Here is a 17,316-nt window from a genome sequence, read left to right as displayed (position 1 = left end):
CCTGCAGACAAAGAAGCCTGGCAGGAGAGAGAAGGAAGGAAGGAAGGAAGGAAGGAAGGAAGGAAGGAAGGAAGGAAGGAAGGAGAGAAGCCAAGAGTGGGAGGGAGGGAGGGCCCCCCTCCAGGGGACTCAGGCCAGGCAGACCCAGAATGGTGGTGGACCACGTGGTGTTGTTATGATGGCTGTTCTGGGACCTTGGCCACCCCTCCCTCCCTCCCTCCCTCCCTCTCTCTCTCTCCTCCTGAGTGTTGAGCCTGGGAATGATCCCTAGTCTGGGCTTGGGAGCTGCTTGAGCCTCCCAATGGAGAAGGGAGGGCAGCACCTTCCCTGCAGACAAAGAAGCCTGGCAGGAGAGAGAAGGAAGGAAGGAAGGAAGGAAGGAAGGAAGGAAGGAAGGAAGGAAGGAGAGAAGCCAAGAGTGGGAGGGAGGGAGGGAGGGCCCCCCTCCAGGGGACTCAGGCCAGGCAGACCCAGAATGGTGGTGGACCACGTGGTGTTGTTATGATGGCTCTTCTGGGACCTTGGCCACCCCTCCCTCCCTCCCTCCCTCCCTCTCTCTCTCTCCTCCTGAGTGTTGAGCCTGGGAATGATCCCTAGTCTGGGCTTGGGAGCTGCTTGAGCCTCCCAATGGAGAAGGGAGGGCAGCACCTTCCCTGCAGACAAAGAAGCCTGGCAGGAGAGAGAAGGAAAGAAGGAAGGAAGGAAGGAAGGAAGGAAGGAAGGAAGGAGAGAAGCCAAGAGTGGGAGGGAGGGAGGGCCCCCCTCCAGGGGACTCAGGCCAGGCAGACCCAGAATGGTGGTGGACCACGTGGTGTTGTTATGATGGCTGTTCTGGGACCTTGGCCACCCCTCCCTCCCTCCCTCCCTCTCTCTCTCTCCTCCTGAGTGTTGAGCCTGGGAATGATCCCTAGTCTGGGCTTGGGAGCTGCTTGAGCCTCCCAATGGAGAAGGGAGGGCAGCACCTTCCCTGCAGACAAAGAAGCCTGGCAGGAGAGAGAAGGAAGGAAGGAAGGAAGGAAGGAAGGAAGGAAGGAAGGAAGGAAGGAAGGAAGGAAGGAGAGAAGCCAAGAGTGGGAGGGAGGGAGGGAGGGCCCCCCTCCAGGGGACTCAGGCCAGGCAGACCCAGAATGGTGGTGGACCACGTGGTGTTGTTATGATGGCTCTTCTGGGACCTTGGCCACCCCTCCCTCCCTCCCTCCCTCCCTCTCTCTCTCTCCTCCTGAGTGTTGAGCCTGGGAATGATCCCTAGTCTGGGCTTGGGAGCTGCTTGAGCCTCCCAATGGAGAAGGGAGGGCAGCACCTTCCCTGCAGACAAAGAAGCCTGGCAGGAGAGAGAAGGAAGGAAGGAAGGAAGGAAGGAAGGAAGGAAGGAAGGAAGGAAGGAAGGAAGGAGAGAAGCCAAGAGTGGGAGGGAGGGAGGGAGGGCCCCCCTCCAGGGGACTCAGGCCAGGCAGACCCAGAATGGTGGTGGACCACGTGGTGTTGTTATGATGGCTCTTCTGGGACCTTGGCCACCCCTCCCTCCCTCCCTCCCTCCCTCTCTCTCTCTCCTCCTGAGTGTTGAGCCTGGGAATGATCCCTAGTCTGGGCTTGGGAGCTGCTTGAGCCTCCCAATGGAGAAGAGAGGGCAGCACCTTCCCTGCAGACAAAGAAGCCTGGCAGGAGAGAGAAGGAAGGAAGGAAGGAAGGAAGGAAGGAGGGAGGGAGGGAGGGAGGGAGGGAGGGAGGAAGGAAGGAGAGGAGCCCTGAGTGGGTGGGTGGGTGGGAGGGAGGGAGGGGCCCCCAATGGCTTTAACCCACTGCGCCACCGGGGGCCCTATAGTAGTAATAGAAGTCATAAAATAATAATAATAATAGTAATAGTAATAATGATAATAAGTAAGAGAATGTGACCCAGCTTCAGTTCCTGACTGGAGAGTGTTGTTCCTCCCTGTGTGCTTGCATGGGGGGGGGGGGGGGAGGGAGGCCAGGCAGGCTCTCCTGGGGTCCCCCCCCCACTCCTGACTCCTGGGTGGCCTTCCTTCCTTCTTTCGTTCCTTGGGTGGGAGCAGCAGGGCTTCCCTCCCTCTGGGGGCTCCTGGGGACCTCCCACCCATGTCCCCCTCCCCCAGGGCTGTCCCTGCTCAGCCTCGCAGGCCAGCCAGGAAAGAGCGGGTGGGGGCCTCCAGGGGACTCAGGCCAGGCAGAGCCAGAATGGTGGTGGACCACGTGGTGTTGTTATGGTGGCTGTTCCGGGACCATGGCCACCCCCCCCCTCTCTCTCCCCCTGAGTGTTGAGCCTGGGAATGATCCCTAGTCTGGGCTTTGAGCTGCTTGAGCCTCACAAGGGAGAAGGGAGGGCAGCACCTTCCCTGCAGACAAAGAAGCCTGGCAGGAGAGAGAAGGAAGGAAGGAAGGAAGGAAGGAAGGAAGGAAGGAAGGAAGGAGAGAAGCCCTGAGTGGGTGGGCGCCACCGGGGGTCCTATAGTAGTAATAGAAGTCATAAAATAATAATAATAATAATAATAATGATAATAAGTACCAGAATGTGACCCAGCTTCTGTTCCTGACTGGAGAGTGTTCATAGAATCATAGAATCCTAGAGTTGGAAGAGACCTCCTGGGCCCTCATCCAGTCCAACCCCATTCTGCCAAGAAGCAGGAATATTGCATTCAAATCACCCCTGACAGATGGCCATCCAGCCTCTGCTTAAAAGCTTCCAAAGAAGGAACCTCCACCACACTCCCTCCGGGGCAGAGAGTTCCACTGCTGAACGGCTCTCACAGTCAGTCAGGAAGTTCTTCCTCGTGTTCAGGTGGAATCTCCTCTCTTGTAGTTTGAAGCCATTGTTCCCTTGCGCCCTAGTCTCCAGGGAAGCAGAAGACAAGCTTGCTCCCTCCTCCTCCCTGTGGCTTCCTCTCACATATTTATGCAGTTGTTCCTCCTTCCTGTGTGCTTGTGTGGGGCTTGCATGTGGGGGGAAGGGAAGCCAGGCAAACCCTCCTGGGGTCTCCCCCCCCCCCCTCACTCCTGACTCCTGGGTGGCCTTCCTTCCTCCCTTGGCTGGGAGCAGCTGGGCTTCCCTCCCTCCCTCTGGGGGCTCCCACCCAAGCCCCATCCAGGGCTGTCCCTGCTCAGCCTCGCAGGCCAGCCAGGAAAGAGTGGGTGGGGGCCTCTAGGGGACTCAGGCCAGGCAGAGCCAGAATGGTGGGGGACCACGTGGAGTTGTTATGATGGCTGTTCTGGGAGCCTGGCCACCCCTCCCTCCCTCTCTCTCTCTCTCTCCTCCTGAGTGTTGAGCCTGGGAATGATCCCTACTAGCCTGGGCTTGGGAGCTGCTTGGTCCTCCCAATGGAGAAGGGAGGGCAGCACCTTCCCTGCAACCAAGGAAGCCTGGCAGGAGAGAGAAGGAAGGAAGGAGCCCAGAGTGGGAGGAGGGGAGACCCAAAGGCCGTCCAGCCACGCCCCCTTTTGCCGCGCAGGCCCCGCCCCTTCTGTAAGTCATGTGGCCACGCCTACTTTGCGTCATAGAGGCGCGTCGTCACCCAGGCCACGCCCCCTGCGCAGCCGCCATTTTTGCGAGGAAGACAAGGAAGGAAGGAAGAAGGAGGTGAGAGTGGTTGTTTGTTGTTGTGGAGCCTCCTTGGCCCTCCTCCTCCTGTGTTTCCCATCCGGGACCCCTTTGGGCCTCTCCCCACTCGACCAAGGCAGGCTGAGGCGGGCCAGGGATTCCTCTCCTGCCTCTTTGGCCTCCTTTGTGCTGCGGGCAGGGCTGGATCACGAGGCCCAAAGGCAGGCAGGCAGGCAGCCGGGGAGGGAGGGAGGCCTTGGAATATTGTGTCCAATTCTGGGCACCACAATTCAAGAGAGATATTGACAAGCTGGAATGTGTCCAGAGGAGGGCGACTAAAATGATCAAGGGTCTGGAGAACAAGCCCTATGAGGAGCGGCTTAGGGAACTGGGCATGTTTAGCCTGAAGAAGAGAAGGCTGAGAGGAGATATGATAGCCATGTATAAATATGTGAGAGGAAGCCACAGGGAGGAGGAGGGAGCAAGCTTGTTTTCTGCTTCCTTGGAGACTAGGACGCGGAACAATGGCTTCAAACTACAAGAGAGGAGATTCCATCTGAACATTAGGAAGAACTTCCTGACTGTGAGAACCGTTCAGCAGTGGAACTCTCTGCCCCGGAGGGAGTGTGGTGGAGGCTCCTTCTTTGGAAGCTTTTAAGCAGAGGCTGGATGGCCATTTGTCAGGGGTGATTTGAATGCAATATTCCTGCTTCTTGGCAGGGGGTTGGACTGGATGGCCCATGAGGTCTCTTCCAACTCTTTGATTCTATGATTCTATGATTCTATAATTCATTGTAATTCGCCTGTTCAAATAACAAGGTTTTCACTTTCTTCTGAAATGCCATTAATGAGGGAGCCAATTTGATGTCTGTGGGGAGGGCGTTCCACAGCCGAGGGGTCACCACCGAGAAGGCCTTGTCCCTCGTCCCCGCCAACCGTTAAGAGGAGATAACGCTAGGCCAGTGGTTCTCAACCTGGGGTCCCCAGATGTTTTTTGCCTACAACTCCCAGAAATCCCAGTCAGTTTACCAGCTGTTAGAATTTCTGGGAGTTGAAGGCCAAAAACATCTGGGGACCCCAGGTTGAGAACCACTGCACTAGGCAAAGGCAATCTTTTTGAAAGTTTATATATATACACACACACATACATATTTCTATATTATGAGTAATTATGGCTAAGTAAGCAACAAGAATGGGCAAACAAAATGACATTACGAATCGATGGAAGGTCTACTTCAACTGGGTGAAAAATGGGGGAGCCAACAATCACATCAAACAAAAAATACAAAGACATCACCAGTGGCTGGATCTGCAAGATTAGTAGAAATATGCTGTGGTTGAGGAGGGAGGGAGGAAAACATAAATATATTTAGAAATATATAAAATATATATTGCAGTATAAACTAGCGTAATGCCATTAATGTTTGTTGAATTACTCGGGATTTATGCTTGTGACATTTGGAATATGGTTTGCTGATTTGTGTTTATATCGTAATAAAATATGGTTTAAAAATACATATTTATATTGATAATAGTGGGTAGCACTGTGGGTTAAACTGCTGAGCTGCTGAACTTGCCGATCGAAAGGTCGCAGGTTCAGATTTGAGGAGCGGCATGAGTTCCTGCTGTTAATCCCAGCTTCTGCCAATCTAGCAGTTCAAAAACATTCAAATGTGAGTCGATCAGTAGGTCAATAGGTACCACTCCAGGTGGGAAGGTAACGACGCTCCATGTAGTCATGCCAGCCACATGACCTTGGAGGTGTCTACAGACAATTACAGCTTGTCAGCTTAGAAATGAAGATGAACACCAACCCCCAGAGCTGGACATGTCAGAGTAAAACCTTCTCTCTCTCTCTCTCCCTCTCCCTCTCTCTCTATAAAATGTAATATTAGTTTGTGGGATTGATATAACCCAAAAACCTCTGGACGAATTGACACCAAATTTGGATACAAGACACCTAACAGGCCAACAAGTGACTCACTCATAAAAACACTGAAAAACACAGCATAAGAGACTTAAAAGCCAAAAAAATTAAAAAATGCATTACAAAGCATGCACAATACCACATATATATACGCAAACACACATAAATATACACAAATAGGTTGTTGTAGGTTGATTAGCATTTGATGGATGGCCTGGCAGTGCCTGGGGCAATCTTTTGTTGAGATGTGATTAGATGTCCCTGATTGTTTCCTCTCTGTTGTTTTGCTGTTGTAATTTTAGAAGGTTTTTAAAATACTGGTGGCCAGATTTTTTTTTTTCATTTTCATGGTTTCCTCCTTTCTGTTGAAATTGTCCACATGCTTGTGGATTTCAATGGCTTCTCTGTGTAGTCTGACATGGTGGTTGTTAGAATGGTCCAGCATTTCTGTGTTCTCAAATAATATGCTGTGTCCAGGTTGGTTCACCAGGTGCTCTGCTATGGCTGACTTCTCTGGCTAAATCAGTCTGCAGTGTCTTCTATGTTCCTTGATATGTGTTTGGGCAATGCTGTGTTTGGTGGTCCCTAGGTAGACTTGTCCACAGCTGCATGGTATACGGTAGACTCCTGCAGAAGTGAGAGGATCCCTCTTGTCCTTTGCTGAACGTAGCATTTGTTGGATTTTCTTGGTGGGTCTATAGATAGTTTGTATGTTGTGTTTCCTCATCAGCTTTCCTATGTGGTCAGTGGTTCCCTTGATGTATGGCAAGAGCACTTTTCCTCTGGGTGGATCTTTGTCTTGACTCTCGTGGCTTGTTCTCGGTCTTGCGGCTCTTCTGATGTCTGAGGTGGAGTCTCCATTGGCCTGGAGAGCCCAGTTGAGGTGGTTCAGTTCATCTTGGAGGAGGTGGGCTTCGCAGATTCTTTTTGCACGGTCTGCCAAGGCTTTAATGGTGCTTCTTTTTTGATTTGGGTGATGGTTGGAGTTTTTATGTAGATATCTATCTGTGTGTGTGGGTTTTCTGTAAACGGTGTGACCCAATTGTTGATCTGGTTTGCGGATGACTAGGACATCTAGACAAGGCAGTCTTCCTTCATTTTCTTTTTCCATGGTGAACTGGATGTTTGGGTGGATGCTGTTAAGATGGCCCAGGAACCTGTTGAGTTCTTCTTCTCCATGGCTCCAAATGGTGAAAGTGTCATCCACATATCTGAACCATATTGTGGGCTTTTTGGTTGCTGTTTCCAGGGCTTGTTTTTCAAAGTGTTCCATGTAGAAAGTAACTATGACCAGGCTGAGAGGGCTCCCTATAGCTACTCCATCTTTCTGTTCGTAGAAATCCTTGTCCCACTGAAAGTAGCTGGTGGTGAGGCAATGGTGAAACAGAGCTGTAATGTCTTCTGGGAAGCTCTGGTTGATTAGTGCAATGGTGTCTGCTACCAGGACCATGGGAAATGGAGACACCACATCGAAGCTGATCAGTTTGTCGTTTGTATTTAGCTTGAGATTGCTGATTTTTTTTCTATGAAGTGGGCTGAGTCCTTGATGTAGTGTGTAGTGAGCCCAATATGGCTTTGTAACTGTGCAGGAAGAAATTTTGCCAAGTCATATATGGGGGATCCAATGGCACTCACGATGGGTCTGAGTGGGGTGGAGTCCTTATGGATTTTTGGGAGTCCGTAAAGCCTAGGTGGAAGGGCTTCCGATTACATAGCTGTTGTCGTATGTCAAAGTTGATTGAGGAGTTCTTAATCAGAGTGTTGGTTTTCCTGGTTATTTTGGAAGTTGGGTCTTGTTTAAGTTTTCTGTATATCGTAGGATCCAGGAGTTTTCTGATCTTCTCCTTGAATTGTTCTGTATCCATGATTACTGAGGCATTCCCCTTGTCTGCTGGGAGAATGGTGGTATCTGGATCTGAGTTGAGGTCTCTCATGGCTTGTCTTTCCTTCCTTGTTATGTTACTGGAGGGAAGCATATGCTGGACAGTCCATTTAGAAATGCTCAATATCTTCCACTGTTTGTTCTCCCCATACACAGAACCTCTCACTTCTTGGGATGTTACACTAATGCCCAGTTTGCATCATAATACCTAGTTGTTCAAACCTAGCCCTAGTATATATTCTTCAGGGAAACGGAAGTGGGATAGTCAGATTGTGTTCTAAATGAAGATTTCTTTTGTGAGAAGCTAAAAACCTTGTGGCAGTAGACCTACCTATTCTTGCTAGGTCTGGTTGAGCATAGATATCTCGAGTGCGTTGCATGAGCCCTTGTTTTGCCTTAGGTCCTAGATCATTCAAAAATGGAAAAGGAAGGCCGATTTTAGCAAACTCATTATTTAGAGCCACTCTCCATGATGCCTTTTGGTCACGCTGGACTTGGTCTTCTAGACATAGGCGTGGAAGTCTATTGGGATTTGTCTGGTTTATTTTTGAGGAGTAATTGAAGTGTCTCATTAGTATTTGAGCTTTGACTGGGGGCATTCCTTGCTCCCCCCTTACCACCGCCTTCAGCGTTGTTCTGGAAAGGCCCAGGAGGGTGCGTAGCTGCTTCACTTGGAAGGCTTCCATCTTGGTCCAATTGATGTGCCCCCAAATTTCAGCCCCAAATATAAGTGTTGGCATTATTTTTGTCTGAAAGACTTATAAGTAAAATTATTATTATTAGTAGTGTTAGTATTATTAGTATTATATTTATACCCTGCTTTATCTTGCCAAAGGGAGATAAATATTAGGCATCACCCTTTCTTCCTTCTATCATTAATTCTTTTAATTCTCCATTCTTTCCTTTTCTTTTTTCTTTCTGGATTCTTTCCCTTGTTTAAGAATCAGTGGTTGCCTTTGTTGGCATCTGTGTATGTGCGTGAGACCCCGATTTCTGCATTTCTTGGTATTCCCATTTTCAACATGACCCATGAAGGGAAAAGGGGGAAAAGGCTTGCAGGTAAAGAAGGTTTCTGGATTTCATCCCTGATCTTTTGCTTCTTTCTTCACCAGGGAAATGAGGATTCTGTGGAGCCAACTCTTGCGTGCAGTAAGGAAACCATTAATATAGGAAGAAGGAAGAAAGAATCTCAAGGTGATGATCTTGCCGATTCCTGACTTCAGTTACAGATAAGAAAGGGGAAAAAAGTAGCGCCAACTATCTGTATTGCAATTCAACATCCTTATCACTATTGACATGGAGGAGAAAGCATTTAAATGCCTGGAGTGTGGAAAGAGTTTTACTCGGAGGGATCATCTGCAGCAACATGAAAGGACCCACACTGGGAAGAAGCCCTATAAGTGTCTGGAGTGTGGACAGAGCTTCAGTCATCGTTCATATCTACATAGACATCAAAGAACACATACTGGGGAGAAACCCTATAAATGCTTGGAGTATGGAAAGATCTTCACTGAGAATGGAAGTCTACGACTGCATGAAAGGACTCATACTGGGGAGAAACCCTATGCATGCCTGGAGTGTGGAAAAAGCTTCACTCGTAATTCAGGTCTACATGTGCATCAAAGAATTCACACTGGGGAGAAACCCTATGCATGCCTGGAGTGTGGAAAAAGCTTCACTCGTAATTCAGGTCTATATGTGCATCAAAAAACTCACACTGGGAAGAAACCTTTTAAATGTTTGGAGTGTGGACTTAGCTTCTCTGAGAATAGAAGTCTACGACAGCATGAAAGGACTCATACTGGGGAGAAACCCTATAAATGCCTGGCGTGTGGACAGAGCTTCTCTCAGAATTCAGGTCTACGTTTGCATCAAAGGATACATACAGGAGAGAAACCCTATAAATGCCTGGAGTGTGGAAAGAGCTTCACTGACAGTGGAAGTCTACATGTGCATCAAAGGACTCACACTGGGGAGAAACCCTATAAATGCCTGGAGTGTGGACAGAGCTTCAACATCAATGGAAATCTACGTAGACATCAAAGGACTCACACTGGGGAAAAATCTTTTAAATGCCTGAAGTGTGGACAGAGCTTCATTGATAATTCAAGTCTACATAGACATCAAAGAACTCACACTGGGGAGAAACCTTATACATGCCTGGACTGTGGACAGAGCTTCACTCAGGGTTCAAGTCTGCGTTTACATCAAAGGACTCACACTGGGGAGAAACCCTATAAATGCCTGGAGTGTAGTCAGAGCTTCACTCAGGGTTCAAGGCTGCGTTCACATCAAAGGACTCACACTGGGGAGAAACCCTATAAATGCCTGGAGTGTGGAAAGAGCTTCACTCATAATTCAAATCTACATGTGCATAAAAGGACTCACACTGGGGAGAAACCCTATAAATGCCTGGAGTGTGGACAGAGCTTCAGTAACAATGGAAATCTACATGGACATCAAAGGACTCACACTGGGGAAAAACCCTATACATGCCTGGAGTGTGGACAGAGCTTCACTCAGGGTTCAAATCTGCATTCACATCAAAGGACTCATACTGGGGAGAAGCCCTATAAATGCCTGGAGTGTGGAAAGAGCTTCACTCAGAGTGGACATCTACGTAGACATCAAAGGACTCACGCTGGGTAGAAACCCTATACATGCCTGGAATGTGGACAGAGCTTCACTTGGGGTTCAAATCTGCATTCACATTAAAGGATTCACACTGGGGAGAAAGCCGATACCTGCCTGGAGTGAGGAAAGAGTTTCACTGAGAGTGAACTTCTACATTCACATCAAATTACTCACACTGGGGAGAAACCCTATAAATGCCTGGATTGTGGACTACGCTTCACTTGTAATTCAAGTCTATGTTCGCATCAAAGGACCCACACTAAGGAGAAACAGTGAATGGAGTGTGGAAAGAGCTTCTCTGAGAGTTCAAAGCTACATAGACATAGAATTCACATTGGAAAGAGCAGTAGTATTTGACCCCAGAGAGACTCCCTAAAACAGAACTTTGCCAACGTTTCATGTTGGTGACACTCTTTTTAGACATGCATCCTTTTGCAATGGATGTATGATTAATGATTTTTGGAACGGCCCCAGATTACAAGTATGGGTGACATGATTTTAATAGTGATTATAATGTTTATATGTTTTTATGTGCATTTTTCTTCAAATTTTTAATTTCTTAAATTGTAACTTAAATGTATTTGTTGTTCTTTAAAGACATTAAATAGTTGCCATTGGTAAAGCCGCCTTGAGTCCCCTTCAGGGTAGAGAAAGGGATAGAAATAGAGTAAACACATAAATACAACATGACACTCTGCCAAACCCCCCACCCATGACTTCTGGTGCCACCTAAGGAAGTAAGTAAGTAGTGTGAAACTAATGTTACAAAAATCAAAACCCCACCCTTATCCTGCATTAATAAATTCCCTTTGTGACAACTCTGAAATCTAGTTTTTATCTTCTTTTCCAGATCCATTCCATAACTACACATGCCGTAATGGGTTTTTTTGTTCCGTCCCCACCTTATATCTTTTCCAAATCGCTAATAGACTTAGACTCTAATGGGATGTCTATGGAAAACTTTATTAATTCCATCTTTTCCATTCCATAAATACGCATACCAGCCAAACCTTAGGTGATATCCCTCCAGATTGAATAAAGCTCAATTTTCTAATCTTACCCATTTCCTTAGCCAGCTGAAGCCTAGCGCTTTCTAATAATACCTAACTCATTTTGAAAGCATTGTGCTTACAGACTATAACCGAAGTGGAGAAAGCCAGCCTTGGATTGCGGCTCTGGAGACCAGGGGCTGAATCTCCGCTTGGCCACAAAGTCCACTGGGTGACCTTGGCTGTGTCACGCTCTCTCAGCCTCAGAACAAAGCCAGGGCAAGCCGATTTTGAACAACGAATTGTCGAAGGCTTTCAAGGCCGGAATCACTGGGTTGTTGTGGGTTTCCTAATCTTGCCCCTTCCTTTGCCAGCTGAAGCCTCCCACTTCGTATTCATACTTCATGTCTGGCAGCGCTAAGCCCCTCTCTCTTGGGCATCTATTAGGTTTCTGTAAGCAATGCTAGCTTTTTCCCCATTCCATATAAATTTAGTCAAATCCTTCCCCCAATGTTTGAAAATTCTCCCTCCTTTAAATATTAGTAGATTTTGGAATAAAACAGCATTTTGAGTAAGATAATCATGTTTATCACCGCTATTCTCCCCACCCAAGTTAATTGAATTCTTTGCCATCTTTCCATCTTTCTTCAGTCTCCTTCCACATTTTTTGATCATTATTTTGAAAGAAGTTATTGTCAGAACATGGGTTTAAATGTAGTGAAATATTGTTATAGTTTCAACTGTGTGATGAAGCAATATAATGTAAGATTTAAAAGCATAGAGCTGTGATGGATTCCTAGAGCGTAACTTTGAAGAGTTCCAGTGACGTAGTTACATTCCAAAAGATCTGATAACCACGTGCTCTTGCTTCCAACAATGTACGGCTAGGTGAATGGACCTGTTTTCTTTACTTCTGTAAATATAGTTTGTAGTTTAGTATTTGCAATAAAGAAACCACTCTAGGCTTTGGAGTTGATCCAAGGTAGCATGGTGAATTTATTTCCTTGTGCTTTCCCGAGCGGATGTTAAGAGAGTCAAGAAGTATTGAGATAAGAGAGAGAGGTAATTTATCTCAAAGTATGTTACTTTCGAGGCTTCCTTACCAGCTGTAAAGTTCTCTAATTTATTGATATTGCTTTTTGACAGAATTTTAATTAAGAACATGAACTTCTCTTTATTCATTTCAAATCCTTCCACATTCCCATACTCATTAATCATTTCCATCCTCACTACCTCTGAGGATGCTTGCCATAGATGCAGGCGAAACGTCAGGAGAAAATGCCTCTAGAACATGGCCATATAGCCCGAAAAAACCCACAAGAACCAAGCTTTAAATGCTTTTCAATGGTTGTTCTATAATGCATACCATATCATCAGCATATGCTTTAATTTTGAGTTCTTATCCTTTTATTTTGACTCCTTTAATATAGCTGTATTCCTTCATTCTAATATTTAATATTTCTAACATCCATATGAAAAGGAAAGGTGACAAAGGGAATATTGTTCTCTGCCTATATGTGGGCCGCATGGCTCCGGGTTTGATGTATTTTTTATGCTTCAATTATTAAATACGAGGGTTACCTGGAATGTAAGGTTACAAGATATGTAGCTCTCACGGGGAATTTTCGCAGGAGAAGTTGGTATCAATGCTGTGTTGCGAGAAGCCAGCGGAAGCAAACGAGCAGTGCCAGTCGTCAGTAGCTCATCAACTGGCGTTGTGGTGAAGGTCAGAGATGAGCGTCCTCATTTCGTTTCCCTCCAAGTACGAAGTTCCCGCTGTACAAAGGATATCTGGAAAGGAAGGTTACAAGATATTTTTAAGATATAAAGAATGAATATATTGGAATAAAATTTACATGGATTATAGCATAGAGATTACATTATTTTTCCATATAATCACCATTCAGTTCAATACATTTTGTCATCCGTGGAATGAGTTTGAGGTCATGCTTTTCTTGACTCGTGGTTTTCAAAAGGTGGTCTCCACAGTTTCAGGGAGATTCACTTTTGCCAAACAGATGTGATGTCATTTTTACCTTTTCGATAAGGTTATGGTGTACTTATTTCCAAACGGAGCTCCCAGTTGTGCAGTGGGTTAAAGGCTTGTGCCGGCAGGACTGGAGACCGATAGGTCACAGGTTCGAATCTGGGGAGAGTACAGATGAGCTCCCTCTGTCAGCTCCAGCTCCACAATGCGAGGACATGAGAGAAGCCTTCCACAAGTATGATAAAACTTCAAAACATCTGGGCATCCCCTGGGCAATGTCCTTGCAGACGGCCAATTCCCTCACACCAGAAGTGACTTGCAGTTTCTCAAGTTGCTCGTGTCACGAAAAAAAACAACCCTTATTTCCAATAGTTTATGGAATGTCCAATACTGGAAGCTTTTAGTGCTCCAACATTTTGAGTTCAAAGAAGGGATTCTCAGCAGGCAATGACCAAGTGACAAAAAGAGGGAACTTTCTGCAACTGTGCATTACATTCATTAGATTCTACGGCACATTAGACTCGAGTAAATACGACACACACAGCGCCTAGCAGGGTCTCTGCAGGGAAGTGCCCCCTTCTCTGTCTCCGTCTCCCTTAAATGTCAGGGGAACATGTCTCAATGGAAGCATGAGCAGCAGACACCAGCAGAGTGACTACGGAAGGACGAGCTTCAGCTCCAGGTGCCAAGCACTTTCCTCTGGGAGATGTAGGGCTGTTGGAAACCGGCACCCCCGAAACACCCCTGACCAGCTGCCAAGGCATCACAACTTGTGAGTGGCTTAAGAAAGGAGGAAGAGGGAGAGGGAAGAAAAGGCAATAGGGACCCATGGGAGTAGCAAAGAATCCTGGAGGCGGGACAGACCACCTCCCAAAGGTCATCTAGTCTGACCCCTTCTGCCAGGGAGGAAAGCACACAACCCAAGCCTGAACACCCAGCCTCTATTTCACAGAACTCTAGAGAAGGAGAGTCCACCAGATTCCTAGAAAGTCCATATGAGTCTTGGAAGGGACCCCCAAGGGCGTCTAGTCTGGCCCCTTTTCCTAGGCAGGAAGATACACAATTGAAGTCTGCCCAACAGAGGACCATCCAGCCTTTGATTTAAAGAGCTCCAGAGATGGAGACTCCACTAAACTGCAAAAAAGTCTATATTACATGTGGAAGGGGTCTCAAAGGTCATCTAGTCTGACCCCCCCCCTCTTGCCATGCAGGAAGACCCAAGCCTGCCCAAGAAATAGCCATTCAGCCTCTACAGAAGGTGACTCACTCCACCAGACTCCTGGGAAGTCTGTATGAGGTTTGGAAGGGTCATTCAGTGTGCCCCCCCCCCCCCTTCTTGCCATGCTGGAATACACCAAGTGTTCTAACGAGGCTGTGCTCTGCCTCCAGTCCTGAGGAGAGGCCCCGAAGACATAGAATAATAATAATAATAATAATAATAATAATAATAATAATAATAATAAGGTTCTTGTGGGTTTTTTCGGGCTATGTGGCCATGTTCTAGAGGCATTTTCTCCTGACATTTCATCTGCATCTATGGCAAGCATCCTCAGAGGTAGTAAGGTCTGTTGGAATTAGGAAAATGGGTTTATATATCTGTGGAATGACTGGGGTGGGGTAAAGAGCTCTTCTCTGCTGGAGCTGGGTGTGAATGTTTCAACTGACCACCTTCGTTAGCATTAGAAGGCCTGGCTGAGCCTGGGGGAATCTTTTGTTGAGAGATGTTAAGATGTGCCTGGTTGTTTCCTCTCTGCTGTTTTGCTGTTGTAGTTTTAGAGTTTTTTAAAATACTGGTAGCCAGATTTTGTTCATTTTCATGGTTTTTCCTCCTTTCTGTTGAAATTGTCCACATGCTTGTGGATTTCAATGGCTTCTCTGTGTAGCCTGACATGGTTGTTATTATTATTATTATTAATAATAATAATAATAATAATAATATAAGAATTATAACAGAATGTGACCCAGCTTGTGTTCCTGATTGGAGAGTGTTGTTCCTCCTAGGGCTGGGCGGTTTCGTTCATTAATTTCGTAATTCGTTATTAATTCGTTATTTTTTTTTATAACGAAGCGATATTGAACCATTCAGGAGCAACTAAAAATTGAAACGAATTTTTAAAATTTATTTCGTAATTGTTTCGTTATTATTTCCGTATGTCTGGTGCTAGTTTTATGGTTGCTGTTTGTTTTATCAGTGATAAAAAATAACTTATCACACCAACAGTCAACAACAGAGGGAGAGGGAAGCTTCAGAAGTTCCCCCTGTCCCATTTGGAGGTTTTTTTAGCGTATTGCGCAATCGCGTCCGCCATTAACGAATCGATTCGTTATTGTTTTGAAATTGTTTCGTAATTTCCGAAATTTCGTAAATATCAAACTTTTTTAAAGAAAAATTTCGGAATTCTTTTAAATAACGAAACGCAAAAAAACCCTAAAAACGAATTGAGTTTAGAAACAAATTTTTCCGTGGTTGCCCAGCCCTAGTTCCTCCTTCCCATGTGCTGGTGCGGGGCTTGCAATGTGTGTGTGTGTGTGGGGGGGGGGGGGGGTGGGAGGCCAGGCAATCCCTGCTGGGGTGTGCCCCCCTCCCCACTCCTGAGTCCTGGAGGGCCTGCCTGCCTGCCTTCCTTTTCCTTCCTTCCTTTTTTTTCCTTCCTTCCTTTTCCTTCCTTCTTTCCTTCCTTCCCTCCCTCCCTCCTTCCTTCCTCTCTTCCTTCCTTCCTTTTCCTTCCTTCCGTCCCTCCCTCCTTCCTTCCTTCCTCTCTTCCTTCTTTTCTTCCTTCCTTCCTTTTCCTTCCTTCCTTCTCCTTCCTTTTCCTTCCTTCCTTCCTTTTCTTTCCTTCCTTCCTTTTCCTTCCTTCCTCTCTTCCTTCCTTCCTTCCTGCCTTCCTTCTCTTCCTTCCTTCCTTCTTTCCTCTCTTCCTTCCTTCCTTCCTTTTTTTCCCTTCTTCCTTTTTTCCCTTCCTTCCTTCCTTTTCCTTCCTTCCTTTTCCTTCCTTCCTTCCTCTCTTCCTTCCTTCCTTCCTTCTCTTCCTTTTCCTTCCTTCCTTCTTTCCTCTCTTCCTTCCTTCCTTCCTTTTTTCCTTCCTTCCTTCCTTTTCCTTCCTTCCTTCTCCTTCCTTTTCCTTCCTTCCTTCCTTTTCCTTCCTTCCTTCCCTCCCTCCCGCCTTCCTTCCTCTCTTCCTTCCTTCCTTCCTTTTCCTTCCTTCCCTCCCTCCTTCCTTCCTCTCTTCCTTCTTTCCTTCCTTTTCCTTCCTTCCTTCTCCTTCCTTTTCCTTTCTTCCTTCCTTTTCTTTCCTTCCTTCCTTTTCCTTCCTTCCTTCCTGCCTTCCTTCTCTTCCTTTTCCTTCCTTCCTTCTTTCCTCTTTCCTTCCTTCCTTTTTTTCCCTTCCTTCCTTCCTTTTCCTTCCTTTTCCTTCCTTCCTTCCTTCCCTCGCTCCTTCCTTCCATCCTTCCTTCCTGCCTTCCTTCCTTTTCCTTCCTTCCTTCCCTCCTTCCTTCCTTCCTTCCTCTCTTCCTTCTTTTCTTCCTTCCTTCCTTCCTTTTCCTTCCTTCCTTCTCCTTCCTTTTCCTTCCTTCCTTTTCCTTCCTTCCTTTTCTTTCCTTCCTTCCTTCTCTTCCTTTTCCTTCCTTCCTTCTTTCCTCCCTCCCTTCCTTCCTTCCTTCCTTCCTTGGGTGGGAGTTGCAGGGCTTCGCTCCCTCTTGGGGCTCCGGGGGTCAGGCAGGAAAGAGCGGGGCCCACAAGGGGGCGGGGGCCAGGCAGGCAGAAGGGGCCCCTCAAGGGGCTGAGGAGGAGGCTCTGTCCTGGGAGGAGAGGGCTGGGCCCACATTCCCTCCTTCCTTCCTTCCTGCCTTCCTTCCCTTCCTTTTCCTTCCTTCCTTCTTTCCTCTCTTCCTTCTTCTCTTCCTTCCTTCCTTCCTTTTCCTTCCTTCCTTCTTTCCTCTCTTCCTTCTTCTCTTCCTCCCTCCCTTCCTTCCTTCCTTCCTTCCTTGGGTGGGAGTTGCAGGGCTTCGCTCCCTCTTGGGGCTCCGGGGGTCAGGCAGGAAAGAGCGGGGCCCACAAGGGGGCGGGGGCCAGGCAGGCAGAAGGGGCCCCTCAAGGGGCTGAGGAGGAGGCTCTGTCCTGGGAGGAGAGGGCTGGGCCCACATTCCCTCCTTCCTTCCTTCCTGCCTTCCTTCCCTTCCTTTTCCTTCCTTCCTTCTTTCCTCTCTTCCTTCTTCTCTTCCTTCCTTCCTTCCTTTTCCTTCCTTCCTTCTTTCCTCTCTTCCTTCTTCTCTTCCTCCCTCCCTTCCTTCCTTCCTTCCTTCCTTGGGTGGGAGTTGCAGGGCTTCGCTCCCTCTTGGGGCTCC

The 17,316-nt window shown here is 47.2% G+C and overlaps 1 protein-coding gene across 1 annotated transcript; it reads left to right on the top strand.

Moving 5' to 3' along the window:
* The first annotated feature begins 3,528 nt into the window (after positions 1–3,528).
* On the top strand, positions 3,529–11,958 carry LOC132761662 (zinc finger protein 420-like). Its single transcript, XM_067460843.1, has 2 exons — positions 3,529–3,589; positions 8,472–11,958. The coding sequence occupies exon 2, from the start codon at positions 8,656–8,658 to the stop codon at positions 10,006–10,008; it is 1,353 nt and encodes a 450-aa protein (XP_067316944.1). The 5' UTR covers positions 3,529–3,589; positions 8,472–8,655; the 3' UTR covers positions 10,009–11,958.
* Positions 11,959–17,316: the final 5,358 nt, after the last annotated feature.

The sequence above is a fragment of the Anolis sagrei genome, chromosome 1, assembly GCF_037176765.1.
Source record: "Anolis sagrei isolate rAnoSag1 chromosome 1, rAnoSag1.mat, whole genome shotgun sequence".
NCBI lineage: Eukaryota > Metazoa > Chordata > Lepidosauria > Squamata > Dactyloidae > Anolis > Anolis sagrei.
This window is presented reverse-complemented; position numbering and strand designations above follow the sequence as displayed.